Source organism: Brassica rapa, chromosome A01 (genome assembly GCF_000309985.2).
Source record: "Brassica rapa cultivar Chiifu-401-42 chromosome A01, CAAS_Brap_v3.01, whole genome shotgun sequence".
Taxonomy (NCBI): Eukaryota; Viridiplantae; Streptophyta; class Magnoliopsida; order Brassicales; family Brassicaceae; genus Brassica; species Brassica rapa.
Window position 1 is genome coordinate 29,546,962 of NC_024795.2, and position 27,287 is coordinate 29,574,248.

The following is a 27,287-nucleotide window of genomic DNA, read 5'->3' on the forward strand; positions in this document are numbered from 1 at the left end:
TTTATTATAAGAAAATATATAATGTTCATTCAATTGTGTCTTAATGTAAGTGTGGCCCATTTAAACGTGGGGGCTTTTAGTTCAATTAACGTTAGCCCACTAGTTGCCTGTCGGTAGACTAATTAAACGTGTGTGATCAGATCCTTCTCCAATTCCGATTTGATTTGAGTTTTTTTTTTGGTTTTGTATCTAGCACCTCCTAGCCAAAGCCAAAGCCAAAGCCAAAGCGCAGAAGGTATGCCTTCTCTCTCTCTACGTCTCGTCTACAATGAGATCGGGTTTTTCAATTGGAAGTCAAAATGTATTTTTTGTTTACTTTGTGAACAGAACATTCATAGAGTAGTAGGAAAATCGACAAGTGATCCCATCGGTTGTATTTGACTTCTACATGGATTCGTTGATCATCCGTCCACAGGATTAGATCTTAGATCTATTTTGCTTCTCGTCGTTTGTGTATGTACTTGGAATGGTGCTAGATTTTAACATACAGAGACAATGACTGTCCTTAAGACTTTAGTTGCTTGTGTATGTGTTGTTGGTTGATCCACACACCTCGATTTTATCTAATGATCACTTCTTTTTTGTTTGGTAGGATAAAAAAAAGAAGGAGATGGAATCGAGCAGAGGAGGAGGTGGAATCCAGCAGTTGCTTGCTGCTGAACAAGAAGCTCAACACATTGTCAATGCTGCCAGGACCGGTAATTTCTCTAAACTTCTTCTTTCTTTTGGTTCTGGAGCTTTTTTAATATAGGAACTGATTCACTATCTGTGTTTCTTGTGTTGCAGCAAAGATGGCTAGGCTGAAGCAAGCCAAGGAAGAGGCTGAGAAAGAGATTGCCGAGTACAAGGCTAAAACTGAGCAAGACTTCCAGAGGAAACTTGAGGAGGTAACACATCAGAGACAATCTAGTGTCCCCTTTTCTTCTTCTTTCTAAATAATTTTCTCCTCATAGACAAGTGGAGACTCGGGTGCGAATGTGAAGAGGCTGGAGCAAGAGACTGATGCCAAAATCGAGCAGCTCAAGAACGAAGCTTCCAGGATTTCCAATGATGTTGTGGATATGCTCCTCAAACATGTCACCACTGTCAAGAACTGAGACTTGATTCGCTTTTGAACTGAGATGGATTTCAGTCAGACACTCAAATCTCATATTAAATTTGTTGCTACGAGTTATTTATTATCTGCTCTCTTTTTCGTTCTTGTAATATCTCTTTGTTGTTGTATTCATAATAATGTCTTTGGGGGTTGTAAGAAAATTGAGAACAAAAGACCTCGTTTATTTTATTTTGAATTGTGTTAGTAAAAAAAAAAACAAATCTCCATTTTTGGGCTTTAGTGTCTTGTCTTACAAAAGAGGGGAATCAACAAAATATAAAATTAGTAAAATACTGTTAAAGAACTAATGACTTGATGATACTGGAAGAATGAAACATAATAACATAAACATAATATCCTTGAGAATATCACGTAAACGATACACAAAATGATTGTGAATACGCTACGGGGTCGAACAAATATATACACTTTCCAAATCTTTTAGTCAAACTTTCTTCACGCGTCTCAAAGACAAAAAGTCTTAATATATAAGAAAAGCAAGTGAGTAGGTGATATACAAACTCATTTCTGTTAAGTCACAGAAGCAAAGATCTCATTAGCGCTACGCAATCCAACCCCAAAAAATGAATATGAAACAAAAAAAAGTGATATTCTTATTGGTAGCCCTAATCTCGGCATCAATGGTCCGTGAAACAGAAGCGGATGCGAAATATTGTCCGCCAAAGGCGTTAGATAATGAGGATGGATGTTACTATGCGTTGAGAATAGCGACAGATGGAGATATAAGATGGCTATCAAAAGAATGTTGCACTGCTGTTAGAACACTTCCTGATGGTTGCTACTTGCTTGCTTTCCCTGGCAAAGCTTACCCTCTTGATTTCTTCACTACCATCTGTGATAAGAAGTTCCCTATTGAAAAATAAATGTATTTGATTATTTTGTTTATCTAATCATTTCAACAATATAATAAAAATGGTTTACTTTTCATTATTTTCTTACGTCATTCAAATTATATATATACGCATACCTTTCACTTGAATGTTTCATGGTCTTTCGTTTTGTTTGATGTAAATATTCATTTTGGATTTTAAAATTTTGACCCACAAATAACCATTCTCTTGTAAATTAAACTATGAAAAGATCAAGTGACTGATTATAAGCCTTTATACCTAAATTATGTTTCATTAATTTGTAGCCTATGAAAAGGTTGAATCATGGAAAAACAAAAATCTCGGAAAATAGTATTGGGTTCTATATCCATGATCAAAATCCTTAGATGTATGTAAATATTTTGTTTCCCTGAAGCAAAGTCACATTCATCGGTTGAATTAATTTCGTTTAAAGCATGAATAATTGATATTCCTATAATGGAAGATAATTTTTAACATGTACTTTCCTTGGAAGCATCAAACATTGATTGCTAGTTACTTCAATAATAAACTTTCCAAATCTACAGAGTCCAAACTTTCTTCAACTAGTTTCTATATATAAGAAAACTTCCTAACATAACATCTAATTCTAAGGGAAATTTTAGATATCACATCTTTTTTTTTTTGTCTAATTGTTAAGATTCGTAACAGTTTACATTGTTGTTGCTGAAGCAACTTATTGCATATATAAAGTTTTATACATTCCTTCTTAATATGAACTTTATCAATACGTTCTAGGTTTTATAATTTACAGAAAAAGTAAAGTACGTCCAAATGATTAATAGTTATGACTATCAACGCCAACATGAATCCAACACCTTTTTTTTATAACCGAGTGTCCTGGTCCTAGCGTGGTGGTCCAGACTAGAGACCGAACCCTTTAGCGGCACGGATGCACACTTAAGGGTGGGTCATAGCCAGGCAACGGTCTTCGGTCTCGGGCGCCAGCACAAATCCGCATGTAAATTTCCTGGTGGCTAGTGCAAATCGAACCCGATGCCGTATTTAACATGAATCCAACACTTGAAGCAGTGCCGTCTTAAACAATTTAATAACTTTAAGCAAAACATAAAATATGGACCCTTGTTTATCCTGATTGCGTCTTCGTAAGCATTTGCATTAGAGAATTCCCTTTATTTTCTTTATATTTGTTTGCGTATCCTATTTGATTCTCTCTCTTTTTCATGCATGGGGGTCCTCGATTTGATTGAAATCTCTATGTTCATCTTTGTTTCTTTTGTCATTTACTTGTTTCATATTCAAAAGATGAATCAAGATAATTAGATCTTTCAAAATACAACTTCGATTCAATCGACATCCACGATCAATCCTTGATATACCTTAATATACTTTTCAATGCCTAATTCAAATTTGAATTCATCTAATCTAAAAATAAATCTGTCAAAAGTAGTTTTAATCCGAGATTGAATATGTAATTGTCTAATTATGTAAGTTGTTCATTCACATCTTCAATTGTGTTGCCATATTTACAACAACAATCTCCGCAAAAAGTATACACACTACAGACTTGCCACTTGAAACCTAAAACCCAAATACAAGATTACACATTTGTAACATCTTATTGTTTCCTTCTTCACTTTGTGAATCTCATCTTATAATCAGGAAACTAAGATATTTGGACGACTAGATTTGGGAATTAACTTTCTCGGTATTACCTTTTATCCTGTGTGCTGTTGGAGTAAGAGAACACAAGAGGGAGCTTCGTTATTGTCATCTTGAAGCTGAGAGAAACCTATGGAACCTTTCTACTCTATCTTTGTTACGCTGCTGCGATATGTGTTCGATCTTCTTTTTCTTCTTCTTCTTCCTGTGGAAGAAATCCTGTGTGTCCAACACGTACGAAACCTACAAGAGATGCATATATACTAAATTGGTTGCTCAACAGAATACTGAGGTAGAGATAGCTTTTGCATATAGAAAGATTAAACCGGTTGCAATCAGTATATAAGAAGTGGATTGGGTCGAGAATGTTTGAGACTGAAAATCGAGTTACCTTGTAAGAAGAGCAAGACATCTTGCACTCCAAGCCATTTACTACTTCAACACCTTCCATGGCTTTACAGAGTGCTGCAAGATCATCCAAGCCCGAGTATGGACGCCGGTTCCTGCCAAGAAAATTGTCCAAAAGAGATTTCGATTAGAAGATGAAAGGAAAAAACCACCTATACATAAAGATATAGAACAATGAAGATAAAAAGATACCTTCGCAACACAATGTTATGTCCCTCCTCTTTTTTCTCTCGCGAGGTGGAAAGAAATTCAGTTTGCAAGTAACTTGCAAACATGGGATCCATAGAAACTGCATATGGTTCTGGTTTCTCGACTATGTTGTCCATAAGTTGGATCGACAAACGAGATGGCGAGGATGACTGCATATGAATTATATATATTAAAAAGGGGAATTTAAGTTCCAATTGACACCACATTGATGTATGAAGAAGAGAGATAAGAGAGTCATACACATTCCAACCGGTAAACATTTTCGTCGTGAACGAGGACCCTCGCATTTTCATAATACACAGAATCAATAACCCTTCCAGGTTTCCGGGATTTCTCATACTCGTACAACTGAATTAGCTTGTTGTCCATCTCATCAGCTACAACAGCTTGAAGCTACACATGGATAACAATCACAACAATCATAAGCAAAGTAAAATTAAAAAAAATCTTACTCTTAAACCACTAGTGCCAGTCAAACCTGTTTAACCAATTTGTATATCACTTTGTTCAGCGTGAATAACACATATGATTGATTTCCGAAAATAGCTCTGCACTCATCCTCAAACTTGGTATTTTCAACTGATCCATCAAGCAAACCATACAATCCCTTCATAAACCTGTAGTACAACATACACATCAGATCCTCTTTTTTATTTTAACAGGAAAAAAACACTGTATTGGATAATCTTATAATAGGCTGGTATGTTTGTACAAAGGAAGGTACCTCGCATAAGGATCTAGCGAATCGGTATCCTTTGAGTTTTTCGATTTCAGTTCATCGCCTGAGCAATTCCTTTTCGCAGACAAAATCCTCTCATAAAGAATCTGAAAACGCACTTCACTATTTTTGTTAGAGAGAAGAATATTTAGTCAATAATTTGGTGCAAGCAACCATATCAAACGATGCACTCACTTGATGAAGCCTAAAGAGGACATAAAAGTCGTCATTCCCATAGAAAACTCGGATATCTTTAGTCCTCCCGTCGCGTAAAACCGCTGCTACATGCTTTGAAAGAGGTCTGGCAGACAACAGAACACGTTCGGACTGGCGAAGCAGCTCAGTGTCTCCTGCTAAGCTCTGCGAGTCCACTTCCTCATGCTCACCAGATTCCTCCTCTCTATTTTCATCATGTGAACATTCTTCACCACCCTCTGAAGCATTTTCACTATCCTCATCCTCATTCTCTACTTCAGCATCTGCTAAATTTTCTGGTTTAGAAGTGGACTTCACCCCAAGATCTTCATGAAGACCAACGTTGTCGTCGAAATCACCATTAGGTGAGAGTTCTCCTTCCTCCTTCTCAATTGTGAGCGGACCTTCGGGTTCATCAGAATTCATATTATCCGTAGAAGAATCTGATCTTATTCCACTTGCCAAAGCTATTGATTTGCCACCATCACCAGCCTAATAAAACGATAAGAACAGTTTAGGATGATCAGATGGATCCAAAAAGCACAATACATAAAAATAAAACAATTTAGTTTTTTTCCACCATCAGGTCCCATAGGAAGTCTTGTAATACTCAATGGGTACATCCCGAAGCCATGGAAACGTCTGGGCAATAGTAACTATATATTCAAAGTTGCAACGAGCAATTGAGTGTAGTACCTGGGTCGAAGGAGAAGTTTTAATGTGATGAATATCACTCAAAGTGCTGCTTGGTTTGGCCTGAATCTCATGTGAGCCTTGATTGTAAAAGTAATAAAAGTCAATAGAGATAGATAAACAGCAGAAAAAAAAAGAGTTGAAATCTGACACGTACCTGCCAGATCTTCCTTTTCTAGTACACCATGATTGTTTTCTCCACTTGGGGTTGATAAATTCGAGGTGGATGCTCTTTCGTTGATATCCATTGGGATCGGCATTACAGATCTTTGATCAGCTCTATTTCCAGTCTCATGTTCTTTTTGGAGTTTTACAGCAGAAGAGGTAACACCATCTCCGTTGGCTGTATCAGCATCTTGAAGATCTTCTTTCCCTGTCGAATCCTTATTTAACAAACCAATCTCACCAAGATTGGATGCCCCAGACGAAGCATTCTGATCTCCGTTGGCAACAGATATTAGTTTCCTGGAAGCTAGCGTTGCTGTGTCTGCTCCACAACTCCCATTAGCCTCCTCATTAGTCGAAGTGCTGTGATTCACATCAAGAGTCTTGGGAACATCTTCAACAGGATCTGTGCCCTTGGCCCTGGGAGGAACGCCCAGCACTGGCTCAAGGAAATTTTCCCAAAGCCTCAGAACTTTGCTGAGCTGTTCTTTTGTAGAGCATAACTCCTCGCATGAAAAATGGACTAGTTTGTACAGGTCTTCATGCATATCTCGGCTGAAATACTCGTAGTCAAGATTAGGATTTATGGGTTGCCTGTAACCAGCAGAAATAGACAGCAGAATATCATCCTCATTCTGACTCTTCTCTTTAAGCTCCTTAATTTCAGCCACCAATGCTGGTTCACAAAACAAGAATAAGAAACGGAAAACAATGAGAAGAAAAAGTGAAAGCAAGAATGGAGCACTGCCAGCTGATTGTAAATAATTAAACGTGACAAAATAAGTTTGCTTACAACTTGACAATATCCACAAGTCTACTTACATTTTGCACTCGAGTTCTTTGAATCTTGTTGCTTGAAGTAGAAACTGCGATGATCAAGTGATTTGTAATGGTTTTTCGCATATACCTTTGCCCAGATCTTATCAAAATCATCACGGCATTTCTTCCATTCATCTTGTTTCTGCTTCAAACGAGTTAAGATTACAGGAAGTGCAGTGGCTGGATTCTTATGTAATATGTCTATCACGTCAAGACCATGCTCGCCATAAAGTCGCTCAATACACCTTAAGTTCAGGGCTGAAAAAATGTCAATAAGAAAAGCAATGGTAAGATCCAAATATATGGGGGCTGCAAAATAGGGGAAGAGAGAAAATATATAACAAGGAGCTACAGGTTCCAGAAAAGCATACAGACCCGTGAAGTGATCTTCGATCCTGAAGGAGCCAGAGAAAGCTATTTTCTTCTCTGTGATGATGTTCAACAAATTTTCAGCAGTTCTGGCCGCAGAGCTCACAGATTCCAAAAGCATGTCCAACTCAAATCTGTTATAAGCAGTAATTAACTTAAAAAGACCAATTACTTCAAACTACAAAATATATATTGTCAGATATATATATATATACCTATCATCTTCGCATCTGAACAAGATCTCTTCATATGGGTTTCTGCGCATGTGCTTAAAAGAATAATCTTCACTTCCTGAAGTGACAGACACCCAGCGATCATTTAAAACCTCAGCTCCTAGCTCCGACCTCTGACTGGCAGTTCGTACCGGATACTGCAAATCAGATTATAACATGTAAGAAATCATCCAATGAACATGCTCACAATGAAACTTGAAGTAGAAAATCTAATTACATCCGAAGGCAGTAGTCGGTAGCTAGGAGTGCAACACTCGCAATTAGATAGATCAAGCTCTTGAATAGATTTTCCCACGTACTCCTCCTTATATTGCTCTGTTTCATTAACAACCTCGAGGTCAAGCTTGTGTTCTCTTTCCTTTTCTTCCACCTCCATTGACCTGGATGCCTGTTCTTCGCTACTAAATGATTCTGCATCATGTGTACCAGCAATGTCAGTGATGATCTTACAGAGTAGGAAGGCAAGATGCGATATTATTCATAGCCGAAGAGTAAAATAGCAGCATACTTTTGCTCATAGCACCAGCAAGGTGTTGAAATCCATCTGCAATAAAGGATGACAGTCAGAAAGAAGACTACAGATAATTACTAAAAAGTCAAAGTGGGTATTTTGAATACCAATACTTTCACAACGCTCAAAGAACTGACTGAACTCATCCATGAGATCAGGGTATTTCCCAAGAAGATCAGAAACCTGAAACGCAATGAATGGGAATTTATACAAGTTGGTGAAAGTTACCCAAGGTCAACCCCTAATCACAATACCAAAGAAATTCGCAATACCATATTCTGCAGTTCCTTCGTTTGGATTATTCCATTGCTAAATAAATTGAGGCACTTCAAGAATGTTTGATAATCATCCTGGCTGCATAATCTCTCCTTAACTTTCTCACAGAAAACAAATGCTTGGTTGTACATACCTAGCATAAAGGATGTAAACATCTTAGAAATCAAAAACAGATTGTTTGCACCATATAAAAAAACACCAGGTGGCAAAAACTGGAAAATACGTTCTCCCTTGAAGAGAAAGAGTTAAGATGTCGACGGACCCTAGAATATAGAATAAGAACCGAGTAAATAAACATGTCTGACAATAGTTAGCTTACTTTTCAAATTGTCTTTCTCAGAATGCGAAGCAGAACCAGAGTATGCTTCAGGACATTCCGCTCTTCTCGAAGACTTTCTTATCTCTGGGAAATGGTGCAAATTATCTTGATCTGCTTCTCTGTCGTCCAGAACACGGCCTCTCCTTTCTCTGTTCTCCTTATCAGCACGCTTCCGCTGCTCTCTTTGCATCTTGACCATCGTTTTATCATCACAAAGGTCATTATGATCAGCACTATAATCACTGCGGGAAGCAACAGCCCTTTCTCGTCGGTGTTCCTGGTGATAAAAAGATGTACAAGGCACAAAATTGAGATACCTGCCCAAAAAAAAAATAAACAGAAGAAATAAAAATATGAAACCACTGGCATACCTTCTCCACTTGCATTTGACGAATTAGGGGAGGGCCTGATCTTGGGTCATTGTAGCGTTGGGCCTGACTCCGGCTATGCTGCGCTGCTGAATGAGATGGCAAAGACGCTGGCAAAAACCTAGTAAACTCTTCAAGCAAATCCGAGTGACCCTCAAAAAGGATAGATACCTAAAGCGCACACATTCGAGTGTCAGAAAATGTTTGACAAAACTTTGAAGTGGCATAACAGGTGGGATGAAGAATATTACCTCATTGTAAACCTCACTAATTCCCTTCTTCTCCTTTCGGTACAAATTCAAGATACCCAAGAAAGATTTATAGACGTGTTCATCGTGCTTGAATCGCGTCTGCAGTGACAATAAAGAAAGTCGTACATTGAGAAACTAGGTGTAATGATACTCCAGAAGAGAAGGATAAAAGCAAGCTTTCCGAGAATACCTTAATTTTATTCACAAAATGAATAGCTTCTTCAAAATCTACAGTCTTCTTAGGCGGGGCTTCGTCTTCCTCAATAAGCGTAATTTCAAATCCCTTAGGCAAGAAGGTATTAAAACCGTATATCAAATGGTTATGACCCTTGAACAACTCCTTAACTCGGGCAATCACACCGCGTGTGTCGATCCTGCAAATCCAAGAGTAGGAAATAATTTGAGACCGACTGCTAAATTTACAACCTCAAAGCTCAAAACTTAAACCTGAAAGACGTCACCTTAGAGCTTTAAAATCTTTCATAACCTCAAGAAACCTGTCATATGTCTCCCGTTGATCATGAAACATGTCCTTAACATCCTTGAGGTAGGACAAGGCATCCTTAACATTCTGAGAGGTAACGTCCCCACTAGCGATTCTCCCTCCCTCTCCTCTTCCTTCTTCAGTGTCACCACTGCCAGGGACCGGAGATTGTCCATATCTACACCAATTAATTACTCAAATCATTCCTATCAACAAACTTCACTCTCCATGCAAACAAAACAAGGGAAATAAAATGTAAAGAGAAACTCACAATTCGCCTCGAGAAGAGCCCAAAGTGCGTCGAAATTGAGACCCGGAGCCGTCTCGTATCCGCTTCATGGCTGCAAATTATCAAATTCAAATTTAAAAACAAAAAAAAAATCATATAATTATCGAAATCTGAAGTTGAGGGAGTCAAAATTCCCCGAGACCTGGTTTATGGGACTTTTGATGATAAACGAAATCAGGTTCTCAGATCTCCGAGACGAGGATAGATTCGGGAAGAAGCACTCTGATCATCGGCAAACAGAGGAAATTCCAGCGAAATTAACCGAGACTGGAGATGAATTGCGATGAAATGAGACGAGAGCTGCAACGCACGCTCGAAGGAGACAGTGAATTGCCAAGGAATCGCTGCAAAGACGCGCGGAGAATTATCGAATATGGAGGCGGAGAAGGTACGTTTCACTCTCTCTGCGTTTTGCGGCTACTGGTGGACTACTACTACTATTCTTCTGTTTATATTTCGGCCGGGAACTCAAATACTTATTGGGCCTACATCAAAACTTTAAGCCCACTGAATAATATCCCATATATATTGGGCCTTTATTAATCATTACGCCCTCTAGACCAAACGAGTTTGGTTATAGTTTGTGTTTTAGTTCCAAACTAGCCCCTTTTTCTAAGTAACGAATGTTGAAATTTTAATTAATTAAGGTTTAGTCATATATAGCCACACCAAAAATTAAAAAACCTCTCTCTAAAAAAGTCATTTGCTCTCCCTTCTCTCTAAGCTTTCTCTTTTTCCGATCTGTTTGCGTGTTACCGGCCGACGGTGTGGGCTTCCTCAGCCACCGTCGGTCCGGTCTTTTCTTCCATTCTCTTTGCTTGCATGTTTTCTTAAGTTTTAAGTCTCCAATAGTTGGATCTAGATCTTGAATTCCAGATTCTTTTGAGGTTCGAGGTATGTCGGTGATGGATCAGTCGGTGGCGTGCTTATATCATGCTGTTGTTCCTCTGTTCCGACGTTTCCTCTTCTCTTCGGGTTTCTTCAGATGGTCTTTTGGCCTTGTTTCGACTTCTGCGTTTCAAGGATCCGTTAGATCCTCTCGTTGTTCTCTCGTCTTCCCGATCTGGCTGTGCTTTTCATGTTTCACTTATTGTAGAGGTTCTACCATGGATTGAAGGTTGCATGTCCTTGATCTCGCTTGAAACGGTATGATTATGGTTTAATCTTTGTATCTTGTTGCCTCTACGCAAGGGATCTCAGATGTGATTATCTTGGACGGATTTGGCTCTTTACATCCGGTCGTGGAAGTTGATTGTTAAAAGCTATGTGCTCATCATCTTCCTGGGTTATGTCTACTGCTTCATCCTCGGTGGCTTGTGAAGTAATCTTCAAAGCAATATAATGAGGTGTGGTTCTACCCAAATAAAGTTCGACTGTGGATGTGTTCTATCTTATCCTTCTTCATTTGGTCATTCCTCTTGCATGGGTGTTTTTGCTCATTTGATCTAGATTCATGTATTGTGTGTACTTGATCTTTTGGTTTATCTCTCTTGTCTCCGGAGATTCAGTTCGTATCTGCCGGCCTATGACTCCAAAGGAATGTTATTCCTGTTGGCTTAGTTTCTAGAAGTTTTTATAACTTGCTAGCATATGATCACAACTTGTAAGTCTTTATCTAAGTTTATAATCAATGAAATCCTTCAGTGTTAAAAAAAAAAAAGGTTTAGTCATATATTTCTTAAGGCATGGAATATGGAAGCATTAGAATAAACATCATAAAATTGTGATGAAATTTATGTAACAAAGAAAAAATGTTTGCATATTTATGTCAAACATCAATTTATAGATATAGGAAAACAAAAATTATGCATGCGCTGAAGAACCGATACATTGTCGAAAAAACAATGATAACCCACAACCAGGCTTGCTTCGTGTAGGAGATGAAATGTTTGGTTCTCGACGTCTTTCAGAAAAATAAGAAGAAGGTGATGAAGAAGAAGAAGATGAAGAACTTGATTTTTGTATTTGAATGTTATCTTCAGGATCATTACTATTTTTAGTGGAATGTTCTCCTCTATGTTCTTGATTTTGAAGAGTTTCTCCACCTTTTTGATTTAAAACGAATTGATCACCCCATATTCGACCTGAAGATCCTTGGCGTCGGAATGAAACTGCTGATCTTTGTAAAGTTGTCATGTTTAGTATAAAACTCTTGAGAATAACTCTTTGATCTCAAATTTGTTTGGATTTATTGAAGCTGCTTTTTGTGTATATATGAAGCTATTGAAAGTGCTTGAACTTTTTGAGAGTTTAAATGTTTTCTCCTTATCTTGTTTGAGATAAGATTTTTAAACTTAGCTTAGTTCAAAAATAGATTTGATCCAGTTTTTATTTAGTGCAGACATGCTAAATTAAGATGTGTTTATACATAAAATGAGTTTTTTTTCATATTTAGTGTGAGTTTTAGCTGACCACTTTTTGAAATTTTTTCTTTAAAATTATAAATCTAATTTATTTTACTAAAAAAAGGTATAAATCTAATCCAAAAAGAGAATTATCTGATATGTCTTCCATTAAAACCGGATCCAAAGCCTCTTTAAATAGATGTCAAAATTTTGTGAATTCTTATTTATTTAATTATTTTGTTATAAAGGTTTTATTTTAGTTTTTAACTAAAGATAAATTCACATTAGAGATAAACATCTTAAGCAAATTTAGTGAGTAATCAATGGGGTTGAATAATGAATATGTATCCAACTTCTTGTTTAAGATATCTTATAACAATAGCGGGAACAATTGGACATTGTGGTACATAATATTCTTGGCTAAAAGCTCAAGTTTGGACGAAACGAATATAAATTTTCCATATTACAGATTTATAAATAAAAATCTAAACTTCTCAGATGTCAAACATTACTTATAAAAGTCATACCTCAACTGATTTTTGAAGTTACAGCTTCAAATGGTTAGTAAGCGTCGTCAAAAACCACCAAATGGATGGTTGAGATAGTTATTAGCATTGTCATATATGGTAAAAATGAAAAAAAACTTGCAAAACATAGAAAAAATAAAAAGGAATAAAAGGAAACTTAGAGAAAATTGGAAGCAAAAAATGAGGAATATATGTAGATACTGGTAAGAACGGTGGAGAGTCCATAATGCCATCAAGCATCATTTAATTATATGATTCAAACTAAAAGCGTATATCCAAATAAATATATAATAAATATATATATATATTAAAAGATAAAAATAATTTTATAACGCTTATGACTAAAAATTATATGATTCAAATTAAAGAAGAATCATTTAATTATATGACTTCATATTATAATTTTGAAAATACTAACAAACTGAATTTATAATCCAAATAACCAAATAAAATATTAATATTTCGTAGCAAAACGTAGCAAGTTGCCACGTTTCATTTCGTAGCAAGGTCATATCAATTTGCTACGATGTTACTACGATACGAAAAAATGGTCATGATCGTATTGTTACAAAAACATAAATGTGGCTTTTTGTAGCAAAATCTCCATATAGCTACGAAAATTTCCCTATATACACGATTATTTATCGTTGCTATTTGAGTTTTTTTTTACTAGTGATTTTTAATATCTCACAAATGATTAATGTAATATATTTGAATATATATGCCACATCTCTTAAAAACTACTATATATAAAAATAATTGTATAAAGCTTATGACTAAAAATTATATGATTCAAATTAAAAAATAATCATTTAATTATATGATTCAAAATAAACTTATGACTTCATGTTATGATTTTGAAAATACTAACAAACTGAATTTATAATCCAAATAACCAAATAAATCATTTTTAATATCTCACAAATGATTAATGCAATATATATGAATATATACGCCAGATCTCTTAAAACTAGTCTATACAAAAATAATTTATAGTTTTCGTTTTCGTTTTAATATTTATATATTTTTATTCTTTCTATTTTAATAATATTAATTTTTACATTTCGTTTTCGTTTTAATATTTTATATTTTTACTTATTATTATTTTTTGGTCAAATGTTTTTACTTATTTATGATATTGAGTTTTAAAATAGAATCGTGATTCCAAAATGGAAGTTTTTTTTTTCCAAAGTGTTTTTGATGAGACTATTTTAGGTACAAAGCCCAGATTTCTTGAGACATTAGCTAGTGTCCTAAGCTCTTGTTTCCAATCTAAAATGAAAATTTACTATACGACACACTCTTTCCTTAAAAGTCTCGCTACGTAATATAACGTTCATCATCCCAAGTCTAATTATTTTCTTAATGTCTAATCTTGTTAGCGATTTTTCTTCTTTCATCTCTTGCAGATATTGATAAACGATAAAGTTATATATACGTTACAAACTTCAGAACAGTATTTTACCAAAAAAAAAAAAAAAAAAAAACTTCAGAACAGTAACTACATAAGAGACACACAAGAGTGAAGGAAAATCACAAACTAAGTCGATTAAATCCAACCCAAGATGTAAGAAAATACCAGAAGAAGAGTTTTTATTTCATGTTATTTCTTTACTACCGGAGAAACCATTTTGAATATGGTCTTTTCTTTGTATTCCTTTGCATTCAGTACGTAGAAAAGTTCTCCATTTTGAATATAGTCTCTTCTTTGTATTCCTTTGCATTCAGCACGTAGAAAAGATATAATACTGGTTTTATATATTCAAAGAGTTGTATGTATATCAATATATATCGGTCCAATCATGGGTACTAGCCTACTTGGTATTCAACAATATCAAAATCAACTGGCAAATATTTATCAGCTATTTTAACATATTACTAGAATAAACCAAATTATATTAGTTATATACTTGCCTACGTTTTATCTACACGTTTTATATCCAAAAGTCTACAATTAAGCACCGTGTTGAATAAAACAAATCAAAATGTCACTTTAACAAAAGTATCATTTTGACAAAAAAAATCTTATTACAAAATGCAATTTTATCATTTCTAATGCAATTTCTATATATATTTTAAATTTGGGATTAGTTACAAAATGTAGTAATTTTATAGATTCTTTTTATCTCAAACACTATTGGTTGATTAAAAACATAAATGTATTTTAATATTTTTTAAATTTTTTTTGTGAAAAGTGTCAAAATAATATTATTTACGAAACAAAAAGAGGAATAAAGTTCACTAAACCTTCATCAGACTCAACATATAAGTATAATTAATAGTGATACACGTAACGTAACGAATCAGTTGGTAGTAGAAAAAGAGCCTGATATGACAGAGATTGTCTTTTGGTTGGAAGCTTTTGAACCGTATGCAATACTTTATGGAATAAGGAAAAGTTGGAAAGCAACCAAAAAGCTAAACTACATTTGGCTGTGTATCTTAGTGCATATTCTCGAATCCTAGATCTTATCCTTTCATCGGTTTTATAAGAGCAAGATATATAATAGGGAGAACATGATAATGACATATGTAACATTGATGAGTAACACAATGGACCAGCATTTTGATACTTTAAGTTTGTTAGCAATCACATATTAACAAAATCATCATTACAACCAGTATTATTATTATAAGCTCAAGCACCATAGTAAGTCCATAATATTAACGTCAAGCAGTGGGTCCAAGAGATGCTGACTAGAAATTTTTGAAAAGGAGAGCATGTTTGATTTTATTCTTATAAATAAAATAAAAATAAAATAAAATAACGCAAACGGGCCAGTGACGAGATGACTGGCCCTTCGCTCTGTCCTCGTGCTTCCTCACCGCTCCGCTAAAGAAAGATATTTTATTTTTATTTATTTCCCAAATCAGTAGGAAGTAGTATTATCTATCGCCTACTGCTCTCTGCCTTGTGATCATCATTCATTGTTTCGCTCTGGTAAGTCTCTCTCTCTCTCTCTCTCTCCTTCTTCAACTGTTTTCGTTTGCTTGTTCTTTTCCCTTTGCAGAGAGCTGATTAGCAAATCTTCGTTTTTAAAACTGAAGAAATTTAGTGCGATTTTTGTTTGATTTGTGAATCTGCGACTTTAGTGAGAGGATATAACAGAAAGAGGAAAAAGGAGCAAGAGGTAGAGAATGGAGGGGGAAGAAGGAGGAGGAGGAGGAGGAGGAGGAAGCGTTGGTGGTGGTGGGAAGATAAAGATAGGAGTGTGCGTCATGGAAAAGAAGGTGAAGTGCGGCTCCGAGGTTCTCTTTTCCTTTTTTATTTGTTTGTTGTTGTTGCTGCTGCTGCTGCTCGTATATGTATTTCGCGTTTACTTCTACTGACCAACAGATTCAGATGCTTTTTTTTTTTTTAAAAGCCCTCTTTAACTCTGATACGGATCCAGTTTATTTTCACCATCTGTTCTTCTCCATCACTCATAGATTGTTCCTTGTGGGGTTTATAGGTCTTCTCAGCTCCCATGGGTCAAATTCTTGACAGACTGGAGTCCTTTGGTGAATTTGAGGTATGCTTACTCTCACTGCTTTCTGGTCTATACACTATACTCTTATAAGTAGTTTGGTATTTAATCTGGAGAGAGGTTTCTTTTTGTTTTAAATTACTTGTACTTTGTGGATTCTTGTTGGCAAAATGTTAGTGGAAGCTGATGCTTTTATCATTTTACAAGTTGCTGGCCTTATTTTGCCAAAACAAAAGTTGCTGTTGACGCTTGTCTTTCTAGATTCCCTCCTGTATTTTTTTTTATATTTGTCATGTGATGTACAACTTTATACGCAGATCTTACATTTTGGGGATAAAGTCATACTTGAAGATCCAATTGAAAGGTTTGCTTTTCGCTTTTTTCCTATTTTTGTATCATCTTGATTTCTTGTTTCATTATTAGTCCACAAGGTGGTGGTATATACTGGAATCAAACCCTTGACCTAAGCATTTCCTGTTTCAGTTGGCCCATTTGTGATTGCTTGATTGCTTTTCATTCCTCTGGATATCCTCTTGAAAAGGCTCAGGCATATGCTGCTTTAAGAAAGTGAGTTTCTTTTCTTTTGCTCTTGGTTCAGTAAAAGGCCTAGCTTACGTCTAATGTTTCCTTCCTGAAAAGTCCAGCGTCAACTCATGAGTTGACTTTTCTTATTTCTGCTATTCAGGCCGTTTTTAGTGAATGAACTTGATCCTCAGTATCTTCTTCATGATCGCCGCAAGGTGTATGAGGTATGTATGCATGTTAGACTGCAAGAAAGAATTGGTTCCGTGCACTTTAGATGTTATATACTTTTTCCTTGTACTAACGGATATAAATTTTCTGTGCATCTACAGCATCTTGAGATGTATGGCATCCCAGTTCCTAGGTATGCTTGTGTTAACAGAACGGTACCAAATCAAGACCTCGATTATTTTGTCGAGGAAGAAGATTTTGTTGAGGTTAATGGCGAACGCTTCTGGAAGCCTTTTGTGGAAAAGCCTGTCAATGGTGAGCTTCTCTTTTTTTTTGCCTCTTGCTCACTTTCTCATGCACCTTATTATCTATTTATCCATAAGGACAAGTTGTTATATGATTCTTGGTATTCTCCTTGTTCTATTTACAAAAATTCTCTGTGCGTTTGTAGGAGATGACCATAGTATCATGATATACTATCCTAGCTCCGCAGGTGGAGGCATGAAGGAATTGTTTCGCAAGGTATTTCTTCAGTCTGGATTGAACTGTTTATACTATAATATTTTCGTAATAGTTTGTGGCAGATTCCTCTGGTTGACTCTTTTCCCATCTAATGTATTTTGTTTGTCTCCATTTTACTTTAGATTGGGAACCGATCAAGTGAGTTTCATCCTGACGTCAGAAGAGTTAGGCGAGAGGGTTCCTATATATATGAGGAGTTTATGGCTACCGGAGGAACTGATGTCAAGGTCTGATTGTTTTCCTTTACATGTTTCTTCATTCCCATCTTTCGCACCACCTAACCTTGCTTCGAATATTACGCTGTTATTGTTCTGTTGCTGGTATCAAGTGTCCTAAATGTAAAAGGTTGTCATGTTAGTGACCTATGTTTTCTATGTTTGTATATATAAGGCATGACTTATCAACAGCTGTTGTAGCTCCCATTGCTGGTTGTTTTTGTCTGGAGAACATTTTTCGTAAATCTTGGCTTTCTCGAGTTATAAAATTGACAAATCTGCTTGGTAAATACAGGTGTACACAGTGGGTCCTGAATACGCACATGCTGAAGCAAGAAAGTCACCTGTTGTTGATGGTGTTGTTATGAGGAATACTGATGGCAAGGAAGTACGTCCTCTACCAATTATTACCTTAAAAAATGAAACCGGAAATTATCTCACTATCTTTTGACGAAAGAGATATAGTTTGAATAGAGTATCAAAGCATGAATTGCCTAAGTCTTTCATGAAAGTGTAACACGTTGATGTGTTTAGACTTTAATCAGTTTTTTTTTTTGGATATTTTATTGAACAGGTGAGGTATCCAGTGTTGCTTACACCTACCGAGAAACAGATGGCTAGAGAAGTTTGCCTTGCATTTCGTCAAGCGGTATGCTATGAAACCAATCCTCTATGATTCTTTGGATTTAATACAATTACGTGTTAGTTTTTTCAACATTTCTCAAATTTCAGGTATGTGGGTTTGATCTTCTACGATCTGAGGGATGTTCATATGTTTGTGATGTAAATGGATGGAGTTTTGTGAAGAATTCTTACAAGTAAGCTAGCACTCTTCACTTTATTTAACTTTATAAAAATGCTTTACAACTTTAGAGTATACTCAAACCTTTTGTACTATTAAGGTATTACGACGATGCTGCTTGTGTACTAAGAAAAATGTGTTTGGATGCAAAAGCTCCACATCTTTCCTCGACTCTTCCTCCCACTTTGCCATGGAAGGTCAATGAACCTGTACAACCTAATGAAGGACTAACCCGCCAAGGCAGTGGCATCATAGGCACTTTTGGGCAATCAGAAGAGCTACGCTGTGTTATCGCTGTTATTCGACAGTATGTTTTAGCTTATGATCACCATTCCCCTCTATACCTCTCTCCGTGTTTAGCCAAGATCTGAGTGTTTTTAACCTTTTTTTTTACTTGACAGTGGCGATCGAACTCCCAAACAGAAGGTGAAACTAAAAGTTACAGAGGAAAAACTGTTAAACCTGATGTTGAAGTACAATGGTGGGAAGCCAAGAGCTGAGGTGAGAGGCTTGACTTTTCTATCATCAACTTATTCCTGCCTTGGTTAGTTGCTTCTACTGTGTAAATTTATTCTCTAATTTTACAGACCAAACTTAAAACTGCGGTCCAGTTGCAAGACTTATTAGATGCCACAAGAATGTTAGTTCCCCGTACAAGGTATAACCCTTAACTCACCTCTTTGGGTCTTGTCACAATAGCTTTCCAAGTGGCTGCACAATTTTATTGAAAGAGATTATGTTATTGTTAGAACACTCATGATTTTTCTGTGAAGCATTTTCCATTGAGATACTTTCGCTATAGATATAGCATTTCTGCTCAGCACCCCGTGCTGATAGTTGAATTCTCGTAATGACCTTATGGTCTTCTTTTTTTTTAATCTTTAGACCAGGTCGTGAAAGTGATAGTGATGCAGAAGACCTTGAACATGCGGAGAAACTTCGACAAGTTAAAGCAGTTCTTGAAGAGGTATATCTTGATACATATATACGTTCCAATTTATTGTCCTCATTATTTGAAACGTACAGTTTTGTATGGTGGCGGATAGTCCTTGGAAATAATTACATTGTATCAGTTAGGGGTTTAAATTCACGGCCAGACAACTGTTGCTATCATATGTTCGTGGTTGATTTTTCCTCCATGAGCTCTCTTTCATATTAATAGAACTTTGATATGCAGGGTGGACATTTCTCTGGCATATACAGGAAGGTTCAACTAAAGCCGCTGAAGTGGGTTAAAATACCAAAAAACAACGGTGAAGGCGAAGAAGAAAGACCAGTAGAGGCTCTTATGGTACTGAAATATGGGGGTGTTCTAACACACGCTGGTAGAAAGCAGGTATACTACTACCATTTAGTCATTGTTAAATGTATTGCATCGAACAATTATTTAAACATGAAATCTATTTTGGTAGCTTATCTATCGTGTAAACTTGTCTAAGTTTACTGATGTGTGCTTCATCTGCAGGCGGAAGAACTTGGTAGATTCTTTCGAAACAATATGTATCCAGGTACGGGCGTCTGATCTGTTTTTATCTGATACTTTTAACCTGTCGCACAAAAGTTTCTGAAGCAGTTTCTGTCACATATTTCATGATCAAATGGCATAATATGCTTGCAGGTGAAGGGACTGGTTTGCTTCGTCTCCATAGTACATACCGTCATGACCTTAAAATTTACAGCTCTGACGAGGGACGTGTTCAGGTACAGCTTTACACTATTAGTAGTGAAGATGAGCGTATGCCATTGAGCTTTTAAAGATATACTTGACGCCTCACTACTCTTCTCAGTTTGCACCAAAATACGTGACAGAAGATCAAGTCTGATCGAATATTACTAACTGATTTTCACTGTCGACAGATGTCTGCAGCTGCTTTTGCTAAAGGCCTGCTTGACTTAGAAGGACAGCTGACGCCAATTCTGGTTTTCACTTTTATCTTACTGAGATCTTCTTGTGATTTGAATTGTCATCATGTGTTCACTAATTTATTATCTATTTTCTCTAGGTTTCTTTGGTTAGCAAGGACTCTTCCATGCTGGACGGTCTTGATAATGCCAGCATTGAAATGGAAGCGGCCAAGGTTTGCCCTTCTCTTTGATGAGTCATCTTTATTGTGTATAAATCACGTGGTGGCAACTCGTCTGAACCATCGGTAGTTGTCAGTTAGATCAAAACTGTTTCTGAAAGATCTTAGTATTTTTCTTAAAGTGGTCTAATAGAAGCCTCTCAAAACCATCTCAAATGGTTTTTGTAGATATGGTTTCAGTTAATTTCATTTTGTCCACTTGAAATATGTTAACAATTTTGATGTCACTACTTGGACTGCAGGCTAGATTGAATGAGATTGTAACATCTGGCACAAAGATGATACATGAGCATGGTTCCTCTGAAGAATTCCCTTGGATGACCGATGGAGCTGGACTTCCTCCCAATGCCCATGAAGTCCTCCGTGAATTGGTACTCACACTTTTCCATCTACTATTAGTTCATTACTAATGTGAAACAGATCACCAAACGTTTTTAGTTTTGTTTGCAAACAACTTAATACTTCATACTGCACTGACTCTGAGCACATTCGTAACCTCTGTGGCATTTCTCTCATTTTTGTGGTTGTTTTTTACTTCCATTTTTAATCCTTCATAAAAAGTGGTGTATTAGAGTCCATAAAGTTATTTCTAAAAAAAAACAATTCTTTAACTGTTGAATTACTTTTAAAATAATCAGGTGAAATTAACTAAGAATGTGACTGACCAAGTAAGACAACTTGCAATGGATGAGGACGAGAACCTCACAGAGCCATATGATATAATTCCGCCATATGATCAAGCAAAAGCCCTGGGCAAGACTAACATTGATAGTGATCGGATTGCTTCTGGATTACCATGTGGTAGTGAAGGTTTCCTTCTGATGTTTGCTCGGTGGATAAAACTTGCAAGGGATCTCTATAACGAAAGAAAAGAGTAAACTAAAGCTTCTCAAACTTTTAAACTTTATTTTCGTTAGAGGCTTGTGACTGAGAATAGCACTAATAGTTGAGTTTTAACTTGCAGCCGATTCGACATCACGCAGATTCCGGATGTCTATGATTCATGCAAGTAAGTTATACATATTAGATCATGTCTTTGGTGTATCTCTAGATTTACACCTAGCTTTAGTTATTCGTTTCTGAATATGCTGTAATGTCTCTTATCTTCACCAGGTACGACCTTTTGCATAATTCCCATCTAGATCTAAAAGGATTAGATGAACTCTTCAAAGTTGCACAGGTACATACTAACTGTAGTTCTCTATTATGCATGCATTGTTGATTATATTCGCTTATGACTAAGTTACTTGTTATGTGGTCGCAGTTGCTTGCAGATGGTGTAATCCCAAATGAGTATGGAATCAATCCGCAACAAAAGCTTAAAATTGGTTCAAAGGTGACATTTTCTAGCTACAAGTAATTATTTTCTGATTATCCAGATTGCTCCAAAGGATCTCACATCTTATCATATCTTATTCTTCTTCTTTTTTCCCCGTTAAACAAAAAGATTGCTCGGCGTTTGATGGGGAAGATCTTGATAGACTTGAGGAACACTCGAGAGGAAGCATTGAGTGTTGCTGAATTGAAAGAAAGCCAAGAGCAAGTCACTCGAGAAGAAGCAATGAGTGTTGCTGAACTGAAAGAAAGCCAAGAACAAGCCGCCTTGTCATTATCTGCTTCGAAAAAGGAAGATAGAAATAGTCAGCCAAAGCTTTTTATTAATAGCAGCGATGATTTGAGACGACCTGGCACAGGTGATAAAGACGAAGATGATGATAAAGAAACCAAATACCGATTGGATCCAAAGTAATAGCCTCTGCTTCTATAAATTATTTTCTTCTTTTTTTTCTTGGTTTCTGCATATTATTTAAGTGTTGTCTACTAATTACTTTTCATTTCCCTTGTAGGTATGCCAATGTTAAGACACCTGAACGTCATGTGAGGACTCGACTTTATTTCACATCTGTAAGTTTCCTCTTTTCTCTATTGCTTGTTATGGTGTTCACGTGTGTATGTGATTGACACTCTTAGAGTGAAACTGATATGTTTTTTTTTGCGTGGCATGATGTTGATGTAACAGGAATCACATATTCATTCGCTGATGAACGTACTTAGATACTGTAACCTGGACGAATCACTTCAAGGAGAGGAAAGTCTCATCTGCCAAAACGCATTGGAACGTCTTTGCAAAACAAAGGAACTCGATTACATGAGCTACATTGTCCTAAGGCTCTTTGAAAACACCGAGGTTCACATTACATTCCTTTTACTCTCACATCATATATCATATGCTTCAACATCTAATATTATATTGTCTCCATAATAATAAAAAGAAAAAATTGGTCTCAGGTATCACTTGAAGACCCCAAGAGATTCAGGATTGAACTTACATTCAGCCGTGGAGCTGATTTGTCTCCCTTGGAGGTAAAGAAGAGCCATTATTATTTTTGTTCAACGTCTAAAGGAACAAATTAAAACTTAAAATTTGAAAATATGATTTTAATATGTGTGAGGACAGAATAATGACGACGAGGCAGAGTCATTGCTAAGGGAACACACGCTTCCGATAATGGGACCAGAGAGGCTTCAAGAGGTTGGTTCTTGTTTAACACTGGAGACTATGGAGAAAATGGTTCGTCCTTTTGCTATGCCACCTGAAGACTTCCCGCCGGCCTCGACTCCGGTTGGTTTCTCCGGTTACTTCTCCAAAAGTGCCGCGGTGCTCGAGCGTCTGGTTAACCTCTTCCACAACTACAAAAACTCTTCATCCAACGGAAAAAGCTGAAGGGAATATGCCTACCAAATTTTTACTTTTTATCTTTCTTTCTGAAATTTGATATGATTTTGTCTTTGTGCAGCTCAAAATCATTGTTCTTTCCTTTTTTTTTTGTTTCCCTACATGTTTCAGTTTTGCTTTTCTCCCCCCAAACTACTATTCAATGATTCAAAAATGTTATGTTTCTCGCGGGTACTAGTTCGTTCTTATTTTTTAGTGGTTTAGGAGCTGTGTCCGAGTCTCTCTGTTTTTGAGGTTATGTCTGTCGGCCTTAGATTTCAACAGCAATACTATTAAAATACTTATGTTATTGGCCGACCACCGAATAAAGAAAGTGTAATGATTTTTCATTTCAAGGTAAAACTAATTTTACGTTATGTTAACACTTTCCTTTTTTAACTGGGGTAAGCTTCACTTATATCGAAAAAGTGAAAATGAAAAGCAATATGATTAGGAGTTTCTTTTCCAAAAAAAGCACAGAGTAGCAACTAAATCATACATATATTTCTCTATACATTTGTAGGCAAAATCTCAAGAAATTAATTGGATTGACCAAACAAAATTTGAAGAAGTTAAGTGATTGGAAGATTAGTTGTAAATGAAACGACTAATTCTTCAAACTGAAAAAGAACAAAAAGAAAAAGTAATAATGATGACAAAACAAAGTAGTCCATCTGTTGTTGTTTGTTTTATAAAAATTGATTATAAAAGGAGTGAGTATATTTGTTCCTCAATATAGAAAAAAAAATAGATAGATGACTCTATAAATAAATAAGGATGAAAATGATAGGAAAACTGCGTTTTGTAACAGTTGAGAGGTTTATAAGCAAACAAACTCTCTCTCTCTCTCTCTCTCTCTCTCTCTCTCTCCCATAGACAATGAATTCCCTTTTTTGACTAAAATTCTCTCTATCTGCTTTTTTTAAATCTTACTTCTCTCTACACCAAAATCGCTTCTTTCCTCAACTGGGAAAATGAGTTTAGATTCCGTCAAAGTTATGGAGGATTGGCAATCCAACAGATCCAATGAGCTTAACAAGAGGAATAAGAAGAAGAAAAAGAAGAACAATGTCAGAAACAGTGATGGCCAAGAAGAAGCAAACGGGTGCTGGGTCAAATTAAGGGTCATGCTTTGTTGCGTAGCTTCAACATCAGACGTTCATAGCTCTCTCAGCCTCTCCACAACCACTGGTATGCAATTGAGTTCAAAGAAAGGACTTTCCTTTTGGGATGCAATCTTCTTAATTTTGGTTTCTATAACTGTCATAAGTCTTGTATTAATCTCATCTACGCTTTTCTTCTTGTGGGTTGCTTTACCTAACTTTGACTATGAACTTGAGCTTAACTTCTTTGATCGTACTCCAAATTAAACTAAAAAAGATTCCTCTTTTATTGTTTGCTAAACCATTTCTGATTATGACTTTTGTCTCCTTGAATGGTTTTGTAATGTAAGAGTTTGTTTATTTTTTTTGGCTTTTAACAGTGGGAAGTAAGTCTCCAATTTTGAAATCTAATGATCAACCGGCTGGCCCTGTTTCTTCTACAACAACGACTAGCAATGCAGAAAGCTCTCTGTCCACTCCAATGATCAGTGAAGAACTTAAGATCTATTCTCACCTCAAGAAGTTTTCTTTCATTGATCTCAAGTTGGCAACTAGAAACTTCAGACCGGAGAGTCTTCTTGGAGAAGGTGGGTTTGGCTGTGTCTTTAAAGGATGGGTCGAGGAGAACGGAACTGCTCCTGTTAAGCCTGGCACTGGACTTACTGTGGCCGTCAAAACCTTGAATCCTGATGGCCTTCAAGGTCATAAAGAGTGGCTTGTAAGGTCCTTTGCATCTGTTTTCTTTTTGAAACTGAACACACACGATTAAAAGGTTTGTGGTCTTTTGCAGGCTGAGATTAACTATCTGGGTAATCTTCTGCACCCGAATCTTGTTAAACTGGTGGGTTACTGTATCGAAGATGATCAAAGGCTGCTGGTTTATGAGTTTATGCCTCGTGGGAGTTTGGAGAATCACCTCTTCAGAAGTAAGTTAAAGCAATTCTCAAACCTTCTTATTGTACATGCGCTGTAAACTGAACTCGTTGCTTTGTGTTGGAAGGGTCGTTGCCTCTTCCATGGTCAATTCGGATGAGGATTGCATTAGGTGCTGCAAAGGGTCTCAGTTTCCTTCACGAAGAAGCTCTGAAGCCCGTTATATATCGGGATTTCAAAACCTCCAACATCTTACTAGATTCAGTATGTTTCCTTTTTTTACTCTACTTTGACATATATAGTATAAGCCAGGCCTTGCTTCTTAACTTTTTTACCAATACTCTCAGGACTACAATGCGAAACTATCAGATTTTGGTCTTGCCAAAGATGCTCCTGATGAAGGCAAAACCCACGTGTCTACTCGAGTCATGGGTACTTATGGTTACGCTGCTCCTGAGTATGTTATGACTGGTATGTCTTTCTTTTCTTTGTTCATTCACACTCTGGCACTTTTTTCTTTGGCTTGGTTCTTTAGGAGATTAGATCTGTGTTTTAAATGGCGCATGGCGCTCTAAGGCGAGGAGGTTGGAGCCATGCGCCTTGCGCCATGGCGCTACAAGGCGCTCGCCTTATAGTTAGAATGCTTTCAAACGTGGTTTAGTTATATACAGCTTTAGAGAACTTATATATGCATTGATAGATGTTCTTAGGTTATAACTTAGAAGTGTATGTGTTAGCTACAGACGTGTAACTATTTCTATGGTTACGTACAGAGGATAGTTATAGAGTAGACTCGTATATAACACTAGTACAGTCAGCTATACCAAATTGTCTTATTTATACACACTAATATAGTCAGCAACAAGTTAGTCATGCACACTAATATAGTCAGCTATGTACACATATATAAACCCCAAAACACCTAAACAAAGAACTTGAAACTAAAAAACTAAATTCAATTGATCAAATCCAACAAAACCTAAAACTCTGAAGATCTAAGCATTATGTTTTAAGGATATTTAAATGGTCGAGAAAGTAGTGATAGAGTTCCAAGATGTTTTAAGGGTTCCGTCAAAGTAGTGTTTTAACGGAAACTATAAGGCGCGCCTTAAGAGGTTCAAGGCGCTTATATTTAAGCCAATGGCGCACCATGGCGAGCGCCTTGAGGAACTAGGGCTCGCCTTAGAGGACTGAGGCGCTAGGACCATCGCCACTGTGCGCCTTGCGCCTTGGCGCAAAAGGCGATCGCCTTTTAAAACACAGGATTAGATATATAACTATAGAATCTTTTCTTCACTATGCCCATAGGTCACTTGACATCAAAGAGCGATGTTTATAGTTTCGGTGTGGTTCTACTCGAAATGCTGACTGGCAGAAGATCTATGGACAAAAACCGACCAAACGGTGAACACAATCTCGTGGAATGGGCGAGACCGCACCTCCTCGACAGGAGAAGATTCTACAGGCTACTTGATCCGAGGCTGGAGGGTCATTTCTCCATCAAAGGAGCTCAGAAAGTGACTCAGCTTGCAGCTCAATGCCTTAGCCGTGACTCCAAGATCAGACCCAAAATGAGTGAAGTAGTCGAGGTCCTTAAACCACTCCCACATCTCAAAGACATGGCAAGCTCTTCTTACTACTTCCAGACAATGCAAGCCGAGAGATTGAAAGCTGGGTCAGGGTCGGGTCGTGGGTTCGGGTCAAGAAACGGGCAACTTGTGTTTAGGACACAGTCTAGTCCTCATGGCCAAGCTGGTTCTTCACCTTATCGTCATCAGATTCCGTCTCCCAAGCCCAGAGGTGCAACTACTTAGTTTTGAAGCTATCTCACATTTCCTAAAGGGGAGGATCTCTCTTGTAATGCAAGGAAACGTCTATTCAACCGATGTAAAACAGATATTGTTAACCTAGTGTTTCTTTTGTCTATTGTACTCTTTAACCGTTGCCCTAGTGAGGGTAATATTATCACTAACTATTGTGTTAGAAGTGATATCACCTCATTTCATATAAGATTAAACATGTT

The 27,287-nt window shown here is 36.7% G+C and overlaps 4 protein-coding genes across 11 annotated transcripts; 3 read left to right on the top strand and 1 right to left on the bottom strand.

Moving 5' to 3' along the window:
* Window positions 1-55: 55 nt before the first annotated feature.
* On the top strand, window positions 56-1,336 carry LOC103850074 (V-type proton ATPase subunit G1). 3 transcript variants are annotated; one of them, XM_009126780.3, is made up of 5 exons: window positions 97-235; window positions 328-453; window positions 593-698; window positions 787-887; window positions 954-1,336. In XM_009126780.3, exons 3-5 carry the CDS (start codon window positions 611-613, stop codon window positions 1,095-1,097), a joined length of 333 nt encoding a protein of 110 aa, XP_009125028.1. In that variant the 5' UTR covers window positions 97-235; window positions 328-453; window positions 593-610; the 3' UTR covers window positions 1,098-1,336. The 3 variants fall into 3 exon arrangements, with proteins under 3 accessions (XP_009125027.1, XP_009125028.1, XP_033141117.1); XM_009126779.3 differs by lacking the exon at window positions 328-453 and having other exon boundaries at window positions 56-235; XM_033285226.1 differs by lacking the exon at window positions 328-453 and having other exon boundaries at window positions 105-214; window positions 591-698.
* A 2,058-nt stretch (window positions 1,337-3,394) lies between these two features.
* LOC103850076 (paired amphipathic helix protein Sin3-like 1) lies at window positions 3,395-10,455 on the bottom strand. Of its 3 annotated transcripts, none has more exons than XM_018654331.2 (23): window positions 10,060-10,455; window positions 9,900-9,969; window positions 9,606-9,806; window positions 9,335-9,518; window positions 9,145-9,243; window positions 8,897-9,064; window positions 8,526-8,802; window positions 8,203-8,339; window positions 8,044-8,113; window positions 7,928-7,963; window positions 7,637-7,830; window positions 7,402-7,556; window positions 7,193-7,320; window positions 6,821-7,075; window positions 5,991-6,674; window positions 5,837-5,913; window positions 5,141-5,632; window positions 4,952-5,052; window positions 4,706-4,844; window positions 4,468-4,620; window positions 4,210-4,376; window positions 4,001-4,112; window positions 3,395-3,852 (listed from the first exon to the last, which is right to left on the bottom strand). In XM_018654331.2, exons 2-23 carry the CDS (start codon window positions 9,965-9,967, stop codon window positions 3,718-3,720), a joined length of 4,032 nt encoding a protein of 1,343 aa, XP_018509847.2. In that variant the 5' UTR covers window positions 9,968-9,969; window positions 10,060-10,455; the 3' UTR covers window positions 3,395-3,717. The 3 variants fall into 3 exon arrangements, with proteins under 3 accessions (XP_018509847.2, XP_009125031.2, XP_009125030.2); XM_009126783.3 differs by having other exon boundaries at window positions 8,038-8,113; window positions 9,900-9,972; window positions 10,070-10,453; XM_009126782.3 differs by having other exon boundaries at window positions 8,038-8,113; window positions 10,060-10,452.
* A 5,108-nt stretch (window positions 10,456-15,563) lies between these two features.
* LOC103850078 (inositol hexakisphosphate and diphosphoinositol-pentakisphosphate kinase VIP1) lies at window positions 15,564-23,486 on the top strand. Of its 4 annotated transcripts, none has more exons than XM_009126785.3 (31): window positions 15,564-15,730; window positions 15,883-16,020; window positions 16,242-16,301; window positions 16,574-16,620; window positions 16,740-16,823; window positions 16,942-17,005; window positions 17,111-17,264; window positions 17,401-17,471; window positions 17,594-17,698; window positions 17,982-18,074; window positions 18,261-18,335; window positions 18,419-18,504; window positions 18,589-18,795; window positions 18,890-18,989; window positions 19,076-19,146; window positions 19,374-19,455; window positions 19,666-19,824; window positions 19,954-19,996; window positions 20,107-20,189; window positions 20,346-20,408; window positions 20,492-20,566; window positions 20,815-20,943; window positions 21,211-21,446; window positions 21,537-21,581; window positions 21,686-21,752; window positions 21,837-21,908; window positions 22,020-22,318; window positions 22,420-22,477; window positions 22,593-22,760; window positions 22,862-22,936; window positions 23,031-23,297. In XM_009126785.3, exons 2-31 carry the CDS (start codon window positions 15,928-15,930, stop codon window positions 23,295-23,297), a joined length of 3,231 nt encoding a protein of 1,076 aa, XP_009125033.2. In that variant the 5' UTR covers window positions 15,564-15,730; window positions 15,883-15,927. The 4 variants fall into 4 exon arrangements, with proteins under 4 accessions (XP_009125033.2, XP_033140968.1, XP_009125032.2 ...); XM_033285077.1 differs by having other exon boundaries at window positions 15,568-15,730; window positions 15,923-16,020; XM_009126784.3 differs by having other exon boundaries at window positions 15,569-15,730; window positions 15,923-16,038.
* A 399-nt stretch (window positions 23,487-23,885) lies between these two features.
* Window positions 23,886-27,229, top strand: LOC103850080 (receptor-like serine/threonine-protein kinase At3g01300). Its single transcript, XM_009126786.3, has 6 exons — window positions 23,886-24,479; window positions 24,772-25,109; window positions 25,182-25,317; window positions 25,392-25,528; window positions 25,612-25,735; window positions 26,573-27,229. The coding sequence occupies exons 1-6, from the start codon at window positions 24,263-24,265 to the stop codon at window positions 27,076-27,078; spliced, it is 1,458 nt and encodes a 485-aa protein (XP_009125034.1). The 5' UTR covers window positions 23,886-24,262; the 3' UTR covers window positions 27,079-27,229.
* Window positions 27,230-27,287: the final 58 nt, after the last annotated feature.